The 19,277-nt window shown below is 47.1% G+C and overlaps 1 protein-coding gene across 5 annotated transcripts in view; it reads right to left on the bottom strand.

Moving 5' to 3' along the window:
• Window positions 1-1,622: 1,622 nt before the first annotated feature.
• FMNL2 (formin like 2) overlaps window positions 1,623-19,277 on the bottom strand; it is a 127,438-nt gene continuing 109,783 nt past the window's right edge. Inside the window, exons 15-27 of one of the 5 annotated variants that reach the window (XM_035566103.1) lie at window positions 18,716-18,913; window positions 15,184-15,308; window positions 14,430-14,632; window positions 12,999-13,233; window positions 12,184-12,252; window positions 11,942-12,022; window positions 11,426-11,555; window positions 10,884-11,047; window positions 10,089-10,190; window positions 9,465-9,563; window positions 8,423-8,546; window positions 5,144-5,237; window positions 1,623-3,773 (exon numbers count right to left, since the gene is read on the bottom strand). In XM_035566103.1, the coding sequence (XP_035421996.1) occupies window position 3,773; window positions 5,144-5,237; window positions 8,423-8,546; window positions 9,465-9,563; window positions 10,089-10,190; window positions 10,884-11,047; window positions 11,426-11,555; window positions 11,942-12,022; window positions 12,184-12,252; window positions 12,999-13,233; window positions 14,430-14,632; window positions 15,184-15,308; window positions 18,716-18,913 (1,625 nt within the window). In that variant the 3' untranslated portion in view covers window positions 1,623-3,772. Of the gene's footprint in view, window positions 3,774-5,121; window positions 5,238-5,512; window positions 6,672-8,422; window positions 8,547-9,464; window positions 9,564-10,088; window positions 10,191-10,883; window positions 11,048-11,425; window positions 11,556-11,941; window positions 12,023-12,183; window positions 12,253-12,998; window positions 13,234-14,429; window positions 14,633-15,183; window positions 15,309-18,715; window positions 18,914-19,277 lie in introns of those variants that run through there. The other 4 variants (XM_035566105.2, XM_035566102.2, XM_050711751.1 and 1 more) reach the window with 4 other exon arrangements.

Genomic DNA, 19,277 nt, shown 5'->3' with positions numbered 1-19,277 from the left:
CAGTGAAGTGTTTGTGTCAAAGCTGGGAAGCTGCAGCCTGAAATGTTGGCAGGGGCTTTGTTCCAGGCTGCTCCCCGGCAGCAAGTGGCTCCCCACGCACAGAACCAGAGAGGGAACTTGGTGCTCCCAGGGCTGTGTGCGGTCAGCAGCGACTTTACCCATCCCATGTATTTTGTTAACCTTGTATGCTCGCTTCCCTGGATTTATATTTTAAGATGAAAACGTGTGAATAGTGGAAGAGGTAGCAATGCCCAAGTGAAAAAATAAACTGCAAATGATTTCTAGAACATGAGGTTAGCTGATAATCTTGTCTTACACTGGCTTTACATTGATACGGATCCGGGATGGGGGAAATGCAGAGGGAACTAATTTAGGATTTGGTCATAATGGTTTGCAAACACAGAACATGTGTACAGTATTTTGCTATTGCCTTGCATTTGCTGAACTTACATAAGGAAAACGTGTTTCTAAGTAAATACTACTTTTAAAAGGTTTGCCTTTATTTTTCCATTAAAAAAATAAAAATCAAATGTTTTGGTTTTTTTCATCTTTTAATCAGATCTTCAAAAAAAAAAAATCTTAAAATGAGGCTTTTTGAAAACAATCCTGGCAAGGCATAATTTATTTTTAAGGGAAATGACAAGGCTTCCTGAGTGCGTTTTGTTTTGTTTTTCCCTCCTTTTCTGTGGCCTCACCTCTCCTGTGGCCTGTCCAGGGTGCAGCAGAGATGCCCCCTGCCTGTGCCTCCCCTGCTGGGCAGCACGATGATGCTCTGCGTTCAAATGCTTCATTTCTGCCTTGAACGTTAAAGGATCTTTAGCAAAATCAGTTATTTTTAAATGTTAACGGTACCTATGATGATGTTTAACTTTGACTGTATTTGACTTGCTCTGCTTTGCTGCCCTCTCGAAGGCAACCAACCCTCGTCCCCTCAGAGCCACCCGGGGGCCGGGGCTGGCAGCCCCGCACTCCCCCCACATTCCACTGTATTTATTTTGTTAAACCTTCTAAAATTAAATCTGAATTTTGGCTAAAATATGAAGTTTGTCTCATTTAGTTTAGGCCTTTAATAGTGGGGGTTTTGTGTTGTGATAGCAAACCACTCGCCACCACTAACTCTGGCAGGGAGGCGATCATGAGCGGTTGCTGCAGAACTGCTGCTGGGGGCACGGCTGTGTTCCTGCTCCAGGTACTTCGCAGCACAGGCCCACCTCAGGCTGTGACGCAGGGACCTGGGGCCTCGGGCGAGGCCGTAGCGAAGCACAAGATGAATATTCGAGGTCCCTGGGCTGGTGGGGTGGGCGGCAGCGCTGCGCATTCAGTGGGCCTCGTGCGAGTCGGGTGCTGCAGTGGGCACCCGCTGCAAAAGGAGGCTCTGCCCGGGTGGGATGGCGGCAGGCGGGGGCGAATGGGCCTCGGTGTTTCACTTCCAGCCTTGCCCAGTCTCCAACTGCCCCAAAGAACCAGTCTTGCTTCCTTCTGTCTTTTTTCTTTTTAAAACCCAGCCCTGTGCTGAAGCCAGGTGTAGGTGGCTGCAGCGTGCCACGGCCATGTCTCCAGCAGCACCAGGACCAGGGGCACTATAAATCTCTCACACACCCCAAAAAGCCTGGATTACGGGCTAGTAGTGTAAATAGTTTATTTGATCTTATGCCAGGAACAGACCAGGAAAGTAACATGAACTGCTTTTATAAAACATTTCTAATATTGCTAAGAAGCAGGTCTATTACTAGAAAAATATTAAAGAGAACATGCCAGCGTTACAGTCTAGTTGAATGAGAATTTTTGTCTTAAGTTTAAAAAAATACCTTTGAGCTTAATATGAAAGCTACTGTTCTAAACCGTTTGACTACCAATTTATTAAATTAACTGCCAAATTTTTTTACGCAGATTCAAATACTCTTCTGTCACAAACAGTGAAGAAAGAGGCAATTTGGCATGTTCTCTTTAGCATGTCAAGTACATGTTGCTGTAAAATGCAAGAAGGTGGCAGTTTTTAAAGTCAACTTCCTGTAAATAGGTAAGCAGAGGTCAATGTGGTAACTGAGCCCCAAACTGTCCATTTAGTTAAATATAAAAACAAAAACTATAAGTTAAAATAACATTCAGATTGTATAGCACAGGCTGATGCATTTTTTTTAAACAATATTTACAATATTACCCAGAGGCTAAAGTGGGAATAAAAGAGAAGTGTAAAAACCATAAAAAAACTGCACCAATTTCGTAGCAAAATATCTGTACATTTAAAAACAGATTATCATATAACTACACATTATCCAAGAAAAATGGGACCTTCACCAGTGGTTCACATAAGCACAACATAAAAGAAAAGAAATTCAGTGGTTAAATACTATACAATAAATTTTACAATTAACATATTGATGCAACGATACCAGGAAAGGTAAGCTGTAAGCAAAATGTATCTTGGAAAGTACAACTTTATCTGCAGTCCAGTTCTTCACGTCTGAGAAAATCGAGTACCCTGCCGGCACAGAGCGCTGTGTCTCGTTACTCTGGGGTACTGGGGCAAACTGGCAGTGGGGAGTGCACAGCGTCGTTACCGTCCCTTTTTACGCTTTGGAAATGCAATGTAGAACCTCTCTGGCGTGCTACTGAACAAATGAACCCAACAAACAAACCTTAGGACTTAATTTGAACTCGATTGTCAAAGGACGCCGGGGGGTTACAACGTAGATGCAAACTCAGTTGTAAGGGGATGTTAATCCTACACAGCAGGGCACAGGATGATTTCTCTGTGCTAGTAACTGAACTGTAATGGTCCTCAGAAGCCTAATACTGATTACTGAGATGTTAATACCTTAGTGCTAATTAATAAATACACTGTTACTCAAAAGCTGCCTCTATCTGAAGAACATAGTAACTGCCGTATCCACCATTCTCCTGTGCATTTGCAATGCGTTTGTCCCCGCAGGTATCCCTCATGCCTTAGCCCTGCATTGCACACCACCGAAATCAGACTCCTAAAGTGAAGAATAGTGTTCATTTGTTACAAATCGTGTGATCACTGACCTACGCGTTACCACATCCTACCTATATGGTGTGGAGTCTGTGTATGGTGGAAAAAGGTACGGATCTTCTTGTCATTATTTCCCTATTACATACAGAAAAAGCCCTTAAATGTTTTGTTTCTTTAAAAAAAAAAAAAAAGCCAATAAGTGCATCTGAAGCCAAGGTTAATTCCTCAGCTGACAGCGCAGGAATGCATTTAAGAGCTCAGGGAGCTCGCAGCAGAGCACATCCAAGTACTACCTGTTTACAACCAGTCGGGATCCAGGTAAGGTCAACAGAAGACCGATCACTAAACTTTTACATAATCAAACCAAACTAAACACCCAAAAACAACACATATTTTACATTTTGGTTAAAAATACTGAATAAAGTATTGGTGTAAAAAGATACCCAATCAAATCAAGTCCTATTGCTTTGATTAATTTGAGCAGGTACTTCAGTTTTAGGCACTTGTTAGCTACAGTTGAGTGGAGAGCCCATCGCTGACGTTCCTATGCGTTTTCTAGGTCTTTGAGCCCTTTAGAAAGCAACGTTACCGTTCCCAAGGCTGTAAGTAAGTGGCAGAACACACAGTTCACATGGACAAGGTATCACTCGAGCACCCCCTCGACTTTACACGCGCAGGTCTCCAGCTCACATGGTTATTTCAGCACCGTTTGCAGAGCGCAAGTTCTGATCATCGAAGCGCCGCCGGACGCTTCTCCTCACCGCATCGGCCCGTCGGTATGGCTGGTTTCTAAGATCTGCGGAGAGGAAAGCGGCCGTCGTGAGCACACGCGTCTCGCCCGCGGGCACACGCACGCGCGCACACTCTCTAGACAAGAAAAGGTCCTGCTGGAAGCCAATCAAAGCAGCTTGGGTAGGAACAGCAGAAGGGCCGTCACCCCGAGGGGCACAGCCGGGAGCAGGCACTGACTGCCGTGCCCTTTTGGCTGCGCGCCCAAGCAGCAGGTAATGCTGGGGAATGCTCTGCGGCGCGGCTGAACCCAAACGGAGTTACCACGTCAAGTCGGCCTGAGCCTCTCCCCACCCCCGGGCAGCTGGTATTGATTAACCTCGTTAGCAAAGGCAACAGCAACTGAAGCCAGTTTGCAGGAAGTTTGCCTCATTCCTTCTTGCAGCCTCTAAAACCCTGGTGTGAGCTGCAAGCGTTCTGCAACGTGGGATGAAGCTCACTGAATAGGAAACACAGGGCACAGGGGTACGCGTGTTTATCAGAACAGCCTGGCTTCATGCTCCCCATCCACCCGTTTTTTCAAAGCAGGCTTTCCTCTGCAGCCAGCCTGCAAACCCACGGCTGCGGAGCTGCCCCGCCGCGACCAGCCCGGCTGGCCGCAGAGACGCTGCTGACCCCAACGCCCCTGCCCTCCGCCTCAGCACAGCACAAAATCTGTCCCGGCCCGCCCTGGCTGCTGCTTAGGGGGTGACAGCTCGGGAGGGAAGAGAAGGGAGACACTGAGCATGCGATGGGTCGAACAATGGAGAAAGCCGGAGATGGACGTTTGAACGAAAGCCTGTGTTAGGAGCGCTGTGAAGACGCGGTGACCGGCGGGGCTCCCTGTGCTACAGAGGTGCCACCCCGCAGGGTGCAGTATGTAAGGGGCACGCTTGGCACGCCGCACCTCCTGTTTAGGCAGGCTTTTATCTTTTTGCCTGGGAAACAAATCTGTGTGGGGCTGGGCACGGCCTCCCTCAAACCTCCTGGTACGCCCAGGCTCCGCAGCCCCCGGTGCCCCCGGCAGAAGGGGCTGTGCCGGGGCTGCCTCTGCTGCTCCCTGCTCCCGGCTGCTCTCGGCCCATCCCTCACACCCCGACTGGGGGGCGATGGGGACCACGCACCCGGCTGCGGGCTGGGGGCCTGTCCAGGGAACCAGGGGCTGAACCGACCTGGGGACGAGGCTGCCTGTCTCGGGCTACCTCGGGAGGGAAAGGGCCAAAACGCAGGGGTCAGCAGCCCGTGGGCTACCGAGCCCCTGACACAGAAGGGTGAGGACAAACAGCCTGGACCTGCACTGGCCTTTGGGCTCTCACCAGCACTACACTTAGCCACGACTACTGACAGGCTGTCTGGCATACAGAGAGAGGAGGAAGCTAAGTAAAAAGTGATGCTTGCCAGCTCTGTGTATCCTCCACCACCGGTGTGCTAGAAGAAATCCTTACCCTCGAGTGAACATTTGGAAATTTAGTGATATTATTCTTCTTTAGGGCTAAACAGAAAAAAAAAACAAACACAAAATGATGGTTAAGTAAAAAATGGGATGGAAAATGAAGAGCAAGTCAACTCAGCGTTCAAAGATCCGGGCACGTTAGCCAACAGAGCAAGAGGAGGGGTAAGGCCGAGGCTACGAGAGGAGGTTAGACAAGGAGAGGAAAGGACAAGAGGGCCACCCTTGCCTCTTGCTAACCAAATTCCAAGCTGCTTTGAAGATTGGCTCCAGGAAGATAACACAGCAATTAACTTGAAAGAGCAAATAATTGTTGAGCTGATTATAGTTTGCAATTTTATTAGAAGCATTCATAAAAATACACATCGCAAAGTGAAACACTGTTGTCTTCTTAAGCCACTCGATCCTTAATTCAAGACAACAGTGTTAACAAACATGCTGGGTTAAACACACCCTTCTTACACTTTACACCACAAGATGTAAATCACTCAGTTCCATGTCAAGCTTTTCCTCGTCACAATTTCCATGGTTCTGGCAAATAACTGAGTTTCCCCAGCGTCGCTGCCTCCGTCTGCCCCCGTTCGTGCACCGCTGCCGGAACAAAGCCAACTGCAGCACTGCACTGAGTCCACCAAGAGCACTGGAACTGGTTACTGCTCAATAAATATTTCTGATTTGATTTAGATAAAGTTGGCATGGAACTGAAAAAAGTTAAACGTGGATGTGACCGAATGAGAGGAGATTTGATGCTGTTCGTTTTATTCCGTATCTCACATGCAGACATGCAGGTGCTGGTTAGAAAGTCTGAAACAAAACGCGGCTCCTCGCAGAGGACGTACATTACTACGGACAACCCTTCCAAGCCAGAAAGCAAAGCCCACGAGAGTCCCCTTTAGTTCATGCAGACCGTAACTCTGCTTGGCATACAGCCGATTTATTACATGCGTATTACATAGGTAGATTTGCATACAGAGAAAGATCTGTAGGCCAGAAGAGATGACATAGAAAAGACAAGTGAACCGTCACTGCACGGCTGCATTTGGCCTCCTAAGTCTTGTCCACTGTATGCAGCCTCCACCAGATCTACCGTGACTTCCACCACTTGCTGTTCTATGGCACTTGTCATGAGGATTAGAGATGCCTTTGAAATGCAAGGATGGCCAAAAGCATCAAAGACAAAGTCGATGGGATGGAATAAAAAGTTACTGAAACACGAGAGCATGCAACAAGGGTGACAACAATACAACTTCAGGCGGACGCTGGACGTTACTATACACTCAACATTCACATGATCCTGGCTGAGGTCCGTACAAATGGAGAAGTGTCAAAAATCTACAGCAACCTTTTTTTTTTCTAAGAGCATCAGATGTGAAAGAGGAATAGTTTAGTAATGGAATTCCTCAGTGAGAACAGGTTCGCAGAAAAACCGAGAGCCACGCTTGGCGGTTCGAGCTGTAAAGGGCACAGTCTTCAGCACTGCATGGGAATAACAGCCAAACAGACAAACAGAGCAGTGAGGAGCACGGATCTATCGCATTAGTACACTGTTAGTGCTTGGTTAAGGACATCCAGGAACGGTTTTACATGTTCCAATCAGCTGTCTCATGATACTACTAGGATTTGGGAACGAGGCAGTTTTAAGTCTTTGAATAATTATTTCTTATACTACACAGTTTTCAATGGTTTTGAAAGACCATCGCTAAATGTAAAAGCCATTACTCCAGAAATGGCTGTGGTTTCTGACAGTGGCCTGTTCCAGACCAGCAGGGCTTTCCTGCCCACCTGAAGAGGCACTAGCCAGTTTTAAATGACACTTTTGACTATTTCCATACCATTGACAGGTCTTGCAGGCCATATTCAAGTGACCTCAGCTCTACCTGACATTCTGTGCCTAACCTGTATTATTACGTGGCCTGAGGCCCTCAGAGACACCCCTGTAATAGAAATCCTGGACACGAGACCATAGGAAATGTTGGGGTTATTTGAGTCTGGCCCTCCCTGCACTGGACTGCCATTTGCATGTGGACTGTCACCTTTCACACAATCTGTTTCCCCCACAGAGCAGGAGAACCACTTTGTCAACTATTTGAGTCTCAAGGAGTCTGAAGGAGTTGTAGAAGCAGTAAGCTATTAGATATTACAGCAAGTCTGCCTCCTAGAGACTATTATCTTAGGAAGCCATTAATCAAAGTTAGAAAGAGTTGTGAAAGCTTCCGCAAAAGCATTTCAACCCTGTCATCTCGTTGGGCAAAAATTCTCTGGCTTTCCTTACTGAGAGATAAAACAGCTCTCCTCCCCTCCTGCAGGAAAAAATGGCATGGAAAACATTCAGGAGAAGTAGCCAAGGAAATCCTGCCCTAAGACCTTTTTCTGAGTTTCTGTGCAACAGAAATAAATTACTGTACAGCTATCAAAGTGTTAAAATCATGTTCCTTCCACATCACAGGTGAAGAGCATGCGCTAAAATCCAAGTACCACAATCAGAGGAGATGCATGGATAAAAATTACTTGTCTCCTGAGCAAAGTACAATTTAGAAGACAGCTCTATCAGGAAATGTTTGCACACAATGTCCCGGCTGTCTCTGGCTGTGACAACGGGTTCTGTGCCTCTCCCTGTGACCCTAGGTTGGTGATCAGTGCGGGCTTTGTCTAACAAACTGAAAAGCAGTAAAACCAGAAGCAGTTTAGGGTCATAAATCATTCAGGTTTGACTAAATGATTTGCCGTAACTGTGCAATAATGTGCTGCAATTACTGTTAGTACATTTTAATGAAAATGTAGGCTCTTAATAATGTTAAACATCCATCATTCATTCCATTTAAGGGTAAAAAAAGATTTCTGGGAAAGATCTGCATGGCATGCATATCGCCACTGGAGTAACTGCTGAGGTCAGGCACTGAGCTGCCTACTCTAATATCAGACTGAGTGGGTCCCAACATGCTGCGAGAGGAGAGCGAAGAAACAGAGCACATGTCCAAGGCCTGTGCTTGTGACAAACTCCGGCAGCACTGACAGTGGACATGTAAAAGGCAAGTTATTGGGGTTTGTTTGTTACATACCATTAGCATAAGTTTCTACATTTGATTCACAACAAGTAAACAATTTCCTAAGCTGTGCTCCAGTAACACACTTCAAGTACCTAAAGCACTTACGATAGCTACTAGGCAGATACACATTTCTGTCCTTTCTGAAAGGGCCTCTGCGACTGTGGAACAAAGTGGGTTTACCTGTTATAATGTCTTCAATAGCACCATCCTTCCCTTCATACACATGCCTATTATCCTTGACTTGTCGCCGTCTGAGCTCTGCAATTAGCTCTTGCTGCTGTCTCTTTGTTTTATGTGAAGGAGACTGAAAGCAAAGAAGAGAGGATTTGTAAGGCTTCACCTCCAGTTACCCTGTTTCTCTTTTCCTGAACATTTGAAATGCCAGGTGATCCCACTTATAGCAACCAACAAAGAGTAACTGCCAGTTTTCTGCCCAATTTTGCAAGGCCAGGAAAACCCAAGGCTGTGGCAAGCTCACATCCCATGGAGAGGAAGGCCAGAGCCACAAGTTAACCTGGCTGCCAAGCTGTTTTTCTTTCTTACATTTGTAATTTAGTTCCAAGCCTTCTCCTCACTTGAAACTGAAACTCCAGCCTTTTACCTCTGAAAAGCATTAAGTGAATGAGAACAGGCTTTCCTTTCCCAAGGAAAAAGCCCGGCTGGGATTAAAGATACCTGTTAATGACAAGAGCTGTGTGAAGCAGCATCAATCACCGAAGCGGCCATTGTAGAGCCATGGGAAACCTCCTACAGCAAAGCATTAGCTCGGGGAAAAAAGAGGTCAGGAAAATTCCTATAAAATGGTAACACGGGGCTTACTCCTGCTGCCATGCTCTAAAAGGGAAAGATCTGGGAACAAACATTATGTGTCCCTGCAAGTGATGGGAGGCTCTGCACAATTCATACAGACGGCTTTTCAGACAGATAAAAGGCCAAAGAAGAAAAAAAAATTAGCCAACAGCAATATGGGCCAGATGCCTTTCTGTCTATTCAGTTTTCTTGGATTTTGCAAATGTCGAAGTAGCACAGCTATACACTTGGATTCCTTTAGCCCATTTTGGTTTTCTCCCCATAAGGAAAAAAACTTCTAGAGACTACATTTCTGGGCAACTGTAAGTCTAGACAACTTAAGTTCTTACACAGAGCTGTGGTTTCTGAATTGAATTCTCAGGAAAAACGTGAACATGATGGCTCCGGCCTGAAAGACATATCTGTTTCATACCTTTTGGTCCTGCTGCTCCATCAGTGCTTCTTGTTCCATAAGTTTTTCCATTAAGGCCTGTTCCTGCTTTTTTCTCAACTCATTCTCTTCTTCTGCTTGCTATTTATCACCCCAAAAAACAAACAAACAAAAAAAAAAACAGGTTATAGCTTCAAATTGCCACAGGGAACCTGAATATTACAAATAAATAACACAATCATTTGCTACCACAGGACTTTCCAAGAAAACAAGCTTAGGCAAGCTTAGGGTGTAGCAGTTTAACTACCTCTAAACAAAGTCTGAAAAAAATTGGCTGGGAGAGACCTCTCTAGGTCACGCAACCTCCCCCTCCCAATCCCAAAAGACGCATACTCAGGGTTAAAGGTGCAAACTGCAGCCCCACAGACATTCAGTTTCTGAGGACTCCTCCAGCGTTTCAGACAGCTGTATTGTCTTTCAGCCCTGAAAGTAATCCCAAAACAACTATTTGTGCTGCCTCAGGCCGGTGTTACTGTGCTGTCTAGGACAGCTCACGCTGCATCAAAGCTAGAGGGAGCCACAAGCTGTTTTGCTGGGAACCCTGAGCCACACAGGTGCCAAATAAATGCTGAGGACAGAAGAGAAGGTGAGGATGCTCCTGCTCACCTTGTAGGCCTTCACAAATCGGACAAACACTGGGAAAAAGACTGAGGGGGGTGTTGTCTTGGGATTCTCCCCAAAGTACTTCACAGCATCATCAAAGGCATCCTACAAAAAGCACACGGTTACTGTGCTGCACATACTTCATGATATACTCACCAGCCATTACTGCAGAACTCAGTGTGAGGGTCTACATTTCCTCAGTGTGAAACTCTTGGCTGACACCAGCACATCTACATCTAGCATATGAACTCAGGAACAAATCCACAGAACTGCTGCTCCTTCTCCTCCCTGCTGTGTACATAAAAGCATGTCCTTTGCAGTGACATGCTGCTGTTCCCTCATGGGCTAAAGCCTGCCTCAAAAGGGAGCGTGAGGGTTTGAACCACAGAGTTTGTTGAGAAGAACATCTGTAGGGTTATCACCAGGCTGACAGAGGTAAGACGTATCTGCAGCCAGAAGAAAAAATGCTAGGAAAATACTAGCACAAGCAAATAATCTAAACTCAGTCTCACCATGAAGGAGGAAGAATGGGTGGTTAGTATGTGTGAGGATACAGTATGTGTGAGGATAACAGCATGGAAGAGGTTATTTATACACCACGACAGGCCAACAAATCTTCATTCCACAAGTAATGGCCATTTTACACTGTTAAGTCAGAACGGAGGAGAACCTGGAGAGTGCCATAACCAGCTGCAAGCTAGTTCGGCTTCAGCAGAAAGCACTTGCATGTGTACAGACGGTGTTCTGCTTCTTGCATCATACAAACCCCCTTGCCAATCTTGAAGAATTAAGAATTACCTGGGCTATTTTGGCATCATCCTGCAGTTTCTTCAGCTTTCCTTCATTGTTCTGAATGAACTCCTTCAGCATTGTGTTGTGGTCGTGCATGGTGTACTCACGCTTCGTCAGATCCAGGCCCCTCTGGAGCTCTTTCACGTCCAAGAGGACATTTTCAAGAGATACTAGGAAACAAAATGAAATTGCTGAATCACTCTTGCTGCGCAAGTACCCAAACCCACAGCATGAACAGTTCCTCACCGAGAAGTGCCCCCAAACCACAGCTGTGTGTCACGCAGCCTGTGTGGCTCACCCTGAAGTCCCTCGCACAGCCACGTGTGCCTGCTGCACCGGCACTGCCACCACCACTCACCAGGCACAGGAGGTCACTGCTGCGACAGGACAGCGACAGCACCGATCCCTGTGCCCGCACTAGCTCAGCCAACCCGCTGACGCTGAGAATTCAGCATCTTTTCCTAAGTTGGCCTTACTACAAGACCAATTGGTACACACACTTAAACCACCTGTCTTTATTTTTTGGATGGTCCCAGTGGTTACAGTACCTGCAGCAGCCTTCTCCACGTAATGAAGCTCGTTGTAAAAGAGGGATACGTGCTGGTACTTCTCCTTGACAACATTAGAAATATAGTGCAACAGGGTTTGCTTTCGGTCTGTTGACTTTGTTTCTAAGAGCTGGGGAGAAAAGGCAAAAAGATAGCTGGGTTAAGGTGCAGCGGACACCAAAGTGACTAAAGTGGTGTTTGCTTTTTCCTGGTGTTTATCCAACCGACAGGAACAGCTATAAAAGCTCTTGTAAGTGTTTACCGGGTGGTTTTCAAACTGTAGACCGCAAAGCCTCCAAGGATTTGTGGCCTTCTCCTGAGGGGCCTCCAAAATGATGATTAGCCAAGTAAACTCATACAGTGTGGTGGGAAGTGCCTTCCCCGACCGCTGCCTTTACCGGCTGGAAAGCCCCGGCCGAGCCCCCAGGCAGCCAGCAGCCACTCTCAGCTTACAAGAAATGCATCGCAGCCTGTGACCCCGCAAGGTACCGGCCTCGTCACCTCTGGTTTACTCACCAGGTCTAAACTCTGTAGTTTAAATCCATACACAGCTCCTCGTTTACTGCTGTTCATGTAGTTACCGAGAGCCAAGATTATCTGCCAGAAAGAAACAGAGCAGAACATGAATTTTCAGGACAAATGCGCAGTGTCTGTGCAACCTCTGAAAGGAGAGTTTGTATGTAGGCATCCATGCATGCTTTCAGCACACATAAGGGGCGAGTGGTTGGGCTATTGAACGTAACCAAAATCAGACCTACCTCCAGTATTTTCTTAAGCTTTTGGGATGACTTTATTGAGACAGACGCAGCTATTATTGCGTGAAGTTGCTGCAGGTAAACACAGGAAGAGGGCTGGTTAATAAAGCACATCAAACCCCAAAGTAAAGTTAAATTCAACACACATTTTGGAAAGAAAAAAAAAAAACAACTTGTTTTGATCCATACAGTGGGCCCTAGCATGAATGTTACCCTGCCCTGGCATGTCAGGATTTCAAATAATTCATTTGCACTGCAGACTTAGCACATTCAGATGTGGCTGAGTGAAACTGTCTTTACATTTCAGTCCTTATTACTGTGAAAGATGCATCAGACTGGATGGGACACACATCAAAGAGCTCCCAGACCAGCACTGATAGTAACTTTTTCTGATGACACAAACAACTAGATTTTTATTTAAACTAGTTTTAAACTTCTATAGGAAAAAAGAAGGATGATATGGAGCAGCCCAGCATACAAGCTGCCGTACAAAGAGTGCCTGAGATCTCTGAGTCACTGATAAATGAAAACATACCTAGAAAAACACTTTTTTCATTCATGTAATCATTTCTCATTCTGGCTCTGTGAGAACTCATCATCACTCCATGACACTCGAACCATCTCTCAGAAAAATTAACCTTTAACTCTCTATAACCTTCACTGGCTGCCTCACGCCAGCATGCAGCTGCAATGCTCCCCACAAGCTTGACTCGCGCCACAGAGAGCAGCTCTCCTGCGGGGGCTGACGCCTCGGGGAGCCCTGGTTCTGCACAGCTAATGCATCACAGAGGCATCTCCGGGGGTTGTCTCCTACTCACCGGGGTCAGCATCTGGATGCTTTCTGCGAAGTTGCCTATAAAGGCCATGATGGTCATTTTCTGCATCAGCCTCTCGATCTTGCTGAACTGCATCATGAACCGGTCTTCGTCGGACAGGTTCTCGATGGGTTTCCTTTCCCGCTCGTAGAGCCGCAGCACTTTCACTTCGTTCTCGGTGGGCAGGAACCGCATGAGGCATTCCACGAAATCCACTGGTAGCGTTTTCAGGTCAAACCTGGGTGATAACAAAAAGACAGAAGAAGCAGTGTCACAACAAGGGTCTACCTGAAGTGACGGAAAAGTAAAAGAAGTGAGAAAGCTGCCAATGGCACAACCTCTGCCTCCTACACTGCTCAGCTACACGTCAGCCTGGGTCAGTAGTGAGAAACTATGAAGATGCTGTGATGCTACTCCTGCTCGTGTTGCCCTGGCTGGGGTGAGGGACACAGTGCTGCACATGAAGCTGCCTGCACATGAAGGTGTGAACAAGGTAGCACTGAAGAGACGACACAGGCACGAGTGCTGATGGGAACACTGCTGTTTGGCATCTTGTCTCTGTTTTGAACAAAGTGCCCAGTGCCCTCGCCTGTGCATGGCCACATCTCATTTTTATCAAAGATATGCTGGGAGGAACAAATAGCTATTTTACTGGGCCAGAGCCCCGTAAACCCCGGAGCTGCCTCAATCCACAGCAGGTTTGGGTGACTCTCCTCCCCAGGCCCAGTGTAATGCTTGTACTTCCAAATTTTGAAGATCTCACTCTTAGAGAAATAGCAGATGTTTGGCCACAAACACCACCAGGTTCTGGACGACTCCAGCACCAGCCCAAAGGAGCAGCTCCACCTGTGCTCCGGCCCTGCTGCTGCTGCTGGAGCTGGCAGCCAAGGCTCTGTACCACCAGGGGACAGGGCGCAGCAGAATTCCCTGGGGGACCTGCCCCGTCTGTCGGATACACCTGTATCACATCGGGGTTTGGCACTGCGTGCGGCGATTACGTAAAGCTCATTGTATGCAGAAGGCTTCCAGTGCACTTGGACTGAACTTGTGCGTTATGGAGCGCACTGCGATAGCTGCCTCCCCCTGACACCCTGGGCTTTGAGCGTTCATTGTAACAGAAAGGATCGTGTAAACAGGATGAGAGATTCGGTGTGCAATGGCACGCTGTGGATTCACATGAATTAGGTTCTTTAATAAAAGACGTGTTAATTTGTTAAGCCTATACAGTGATACAGCAACATAAAACTGCAAGTTAACATACTTCAGTACAAGGGAATCTGATTTGTGGGAATTCAGAACGGTTCCATCCTTACTCTTGGATTTTTTCCAGATGCAAAAACATTTACATCAACTGCCAATTCAAAACCATTCCACTTACCAAAAACCACAGTAAATCTTGAGTATGACTGCTTTGCTGACAAGTGTTTTACTTACACATGAATAGCTTTGCATATTTCATCTGCCGTCTTTCCAGCTTTCCTTAAAGTAATGGCAAGGTTTTTGGCCCTGTTTGCATCCAGTAACGTGACTTTGTTCGACCCTTTCTGAGTTATTTTTTGCTTGCTTGAAGTAAGATCAATGGCTGGACCTTGGGCTTTTGTTTTGAATATTTCTTCAAATTCATCCACATTTAAATCCTAAAAAGGAAAGAACATGATTTATCCCTCCCGCAGCAAGTATCACAGCCCGCACTGCCTAATAGTGGACCAGAGCTGCAGTAAAACCCTGTGGCTGCAGCAGAGTACTTCAGGCTGTGGCTGCGGGGTGTAGTAAACATGTGCTCCCGAGTTAGTAACCAGGAAATTTGGCCTCCACCCCAAACAGTCCATGCAGCCACGTGCATCTTCAGGGCACAGGGACCACGCAACACCTGAGTACTCAACCCTGCTCCGTGCTGCTTTAGGCTTCTTTCCCTGGCGTGCAGCCCACACGTGCCCAAACCCACCAGGCTGGACCAGCAATTTTAGGTTGGGAAAGCTGAATCTTCCTCTCGGTTGATCTGCTTTAAACAAATGCACATAATAATTGTGCACCTTTTATAATCAATACCAGCAGCTACAAGGCCTCCTTACTGGGTACCACAGGCCACTGGATGAGCTGTTTGCCAAAATCTCTCTCCGCAAAACCCAATATTGACTCAGGTTATGGACAGAAGTGGGTAGGAGAAGTCAGCAGACAGCACTCGTACCTCCAGGATCCTTTCGTCATCTATTTCGTTGAAGACTGTCCCATTGATCTGGTTGGGTTTGAGGGCGACCCAGTTGAACACTGGCATGCGGAACTTGGTCTTGATCGGCTTCTTGATTTTCACAGCTAGAGACACCAGAGGAAAGGAAATGATAAATTCCCCGACAGCTGAATAACACCCCATGCGCCCAGACTGTGGTCTTTAGAGTCGGTATTTCAGCACTGGAGAAAGAACTGGCCAGAGCTAAACTATCACCCTGAAAAACCTGAAAAGATCCTGCTGCCTCGACGGGCAAGCAGTGCAGAGAGGCTTTTACCCAGTCCTTCGGCTGGTTCAGGCCCAGCGTTTGCAGGACGGGACTGAACCAGCAGCTGCAGCTGAGGACACCTTTCCCTAAGCGATGTGAAGGGAGGGCGTGCTGCTGGCAGCCGATGGGTCGCAAAGTTCAGGCCAAGTCAGGGGACAAGAAGCAGAGAAGCCCCTCTCCCCAGGTTTTGGTACCCTGCTGCAATGGGGCAGCGCGGCTTCAGAAGTGCCAGGTTTGTCTTCTAAAGCCCAAGGGGTGGGCAGCAGCACAAGTGAGCTTTCACACAGCTGAAATAATGGGTCTGGTCTTCTCGGGTTGTGCAGAGTTTGTGTGCTTTAGTAACTTACACAGGGAAGCTACAGAAAATGAAGGTTAACTACTGCCATTAATCAGTGAACAGAGTACAAAAAGTAATGCTGGGGCAAGGAAAACAACACAACTCTGTTGCTATTCCTCCAGAAGTGCAGGGTACATCAGTAATTTCGGTAATTCGGTGCTCATTTCTTTGTAAGTTGATGTACATACAGTGTTGTTAGTCGCTACAAAATCGGGATGTTCATTAAAGTAATCAATCAACGTGTTGCTCCAAAATTATTTAGAAAATGAGCCATTTCTATCCAAACTGCAAGCAGGAAACAGAAGCCATGGTCCTTCATCTCCAGTGCTGGAAAAAAGAGCCATTTCTCTGCAAGCCTGGGCACTCGCACAGAGGCAGGCAGGTGAGAGCAGCCCCGGTGCCCCCATGCCCCCCACCTCCCCAGCTGAGGATGCTCAGAACCACAGCACTGCGCAGCACATTCGTGTTTCCCCAAGGTGCCAGCGGTTCACGTCTGATTTAGTTCAATCCAGTATTTGCTGCAAGGAAGAAGTCTTGGCTCCTTCCTACCCTGCATTTGTAGTGAGAGGAAGCTCATTTTTTGATGCTCATTTTTTGATGCTCATTTTTTGATGCTATGTAGAGATGCTAGGTTTTTTTCCCTGTGATTTCAGAAGATGGATTTTCCCAGCTTGCACAGCACTTGAGCAAATAATTATTTTACTTTTGCCTAGCAAGTCTGTGTGTACGTTTTGGGCAGGACAGAGACCACCTGCTTCAGGAGACACTCTCCCGTTGTGCACCGGAGCCAGGTGAACGACGAGAACATTTCTCTCACTTTGTCCTCCCACTTTTAAAAGAATTGAGCTGTGCATCTGTGTACCTTTCGGGCTCATGTTCATATTGCAGGGACACTGCAGAGAATAAATTACTGGCAAGACATTTCGCTCGAAACAAAGAACCATCAGTGAGTAACAGGGAACATACACAATATTCAACTTGAAAGTCTGTGTATTTTGAGAAATACATTCACCCAACTGGAAGACATGAACACGCATGATAAACTTCTGCTCATCTAAGCCAAATGGTTTTACTCTTTGTACAATTAATGTGTTTACTTCTAAATAATTCCTAAAATAAAAAAGACTTTTTTTCCAAGCTGAAACACCCATGAAAAAAACATTTCCATCTGATGCATACATTAGAATAGATTAGTAACTGCTGCTGGGTTATTTCAGGACAGGAAGGGAAACGAACTGCCTCGTGAGCCAGCTCCCACCTCAGCTAATCAAAATCCCTTAAAAATTCCCTTCCTCCTCCCTTACAGAGACCCAGCAGCAGCTGGCAAGGTAACATCCCTGGGAGCTGCACCACTGAGGGCAGCACAGTGGGGACATGGTCACGGCTGGGTACAGACCCTGAGGAAGGCATCTGTAACTGGTGGAGGCTGCCCAGTCTCAGTGCTTCAGCCTTTGGGGGAAAAAAGACAATTCTTGATGTGAATGGTGCAAAGAGTGTGGCTGGAGGACAGCTCAAAAGAAACCACACATCTTAATTACTTGCTGAAGTGCTTTGCTGAATCAGGGCCTCAGAGTGGCCAAATCCTGCTGGTTGGCAGCACCCTGAAGCTAACACGTGCTCCTGCTCCACCCAGCACCCCTCTGCGGCAGCCTGCACCCCTCCCTCCACCTCCCGGACAGGCACACGCGTCCGCGGCACACACAGGTCACAGCACAGAGGGACAGAGGGGGACAGGGGAGAAGAGAGTTAAATACTTAGCAGAGAGCAACCTACAGAAGAGCTTGATTGGCCCGTCTAATCAGGAAGCAGAAAGAACAGAGAAAAAAATGTTAGTGACGGTCAGAACAGCAAGGTTTATCGCTTCACTGCTTCCCCTCCAACCCTGAAGGGACTGTGCTGAGCAGCCTCCGCACTCGAGGAGCACCGAGCACTGCAGCATGGCTCGCTCTGCCGCTCCGTCCCCACACACCACGAGGACACCAGGCTAAGGCAGGGGTCTTCTCCACGTGGAAAGACCTCTGGAGAATAGGCTGGCCCAGCAGAGGCAGAAGAGAGCGCCTGCTTGCAAGTTTTCTGCTCTGCTCCCCCAGCCACGGTGCCAAGCAGCGCTGCACGCTGCAGGACCACTGCGCTGCTCTGGGAAACCCACTGGGGACAGATTAACCCGTAACCTCAACCAAGCATCGTCTTCTGGTTTTTTTTTTAATACACCCTGGGACCTTCCAATTCCACGATGCTTTTCGCTTTCAGAAAAAAAAAAATAAAGGCTGGAATCTGGAATACTTACTTAGTTTAATAATAAAAAAAAGCTATTAATCAGACCTTCTCAGTCTCTGGAATCATAATGTACTCTTGAGATTTCCTGCAGGGGAAGGGGTGTGATACCAATTAACATTCACTTGCTCTGTGAGACGCTTGGCATATGATAGAGAGTGCATAAAAACATGATTGAAGATGGGTCAGGAAATTTTTCTTCCTTCCAAAATATTACAAAAAGTTTGCCTTTTTTTTCACAGATATTTCTTCTTCATGTTCTGAGCAGAAATCAAAACCATGAAGCTTTGCATTTCTTTCAAAACCATATTTTGTTCACTTCAAGCCAAAAATGATGATGTTAGAAAAATATTTCTGGCAACAGCTTTAGTTTCACTGAAGAAGTCATCTCTCATAGACCAAACCAAATCTGTTTGATTGATAAATGATCTCTCCTTTTGTAAATCCCTCTAAGTATAATACCAGATAGAGATAAAGAGTATTGGTTAGGCGACTAAGAGAAAAAAAGTCCCACCTCGGTATCCTGTCCCCTCTAGTCCACATGCCCCGGCCTTGCCTTTACTTACTTTGCAGGCAAACGCTCAGCACTCTGGGGAAACGCGGGGGTGTTTTACCTGCAAGCCCTGAGTTGAAAACCACGGTGGGAGAGGCTGTCCCGGGCAGGGGGGGAGCTGACGGCGGGGGCGGCGGGGGCAGCGGAGCCGCAGGAGCGGTGTCCAAAGCTGGACCTGGGAGAGGAGGCGGTGGTGGTGGAGGCGGCGGTGGAGGCGGGGGTGGAGGCGGCATTGGCACCGTCACAGGGCCGTTTTGCACTACGGAAAGAAGGAGAGAAGAGAAGAGGTACTGCCAGGAACAGAAATCAAAATGTCACAAGCCGCCGCAGAACAACTCACAACAGGGCCCACCACCCTCCTTGGCCCCCCCTAGCTCTCCTCTCCACCTCTATACTAGCCAGGTATTTCCTGGACCCTTCACCACACTACCTCAGTATATGAGCACGGGACGAAACCACCCTAATGAAAGAAGCTAGTGGTTTTTTTCCTGCCAGCTGAAGAGCTCAGAAATGGATCAAACAAACCTGACCTGCAAGCTCGTTACAACAACTGAAGGTGGTTTTTTGGTGTAAGGCCACCATGCCTGACCCCAGCACAACAAAACCCCAGCTCTCAAGCTCCC

This window comes from Cygnus atratus, chromosome 6 (genome assembly GCF_013377495.2).
Source record: "Cygnus atratus isolate AKBS03 ecotype Queensland, Australia chromosome 6, CAtr_DNAZoo_HiC_assembly, whole genome shotgun sequence".
Classification (NCBI taxonomy): Eukaryota; Metazoa; Chordata; class Aves; order Anseriformes; family Anatidae; genus Cygnus; species Cygnus atratus.
This window is presented reverse-complemented; position numbering and strand designations above follow the sequence as displayed.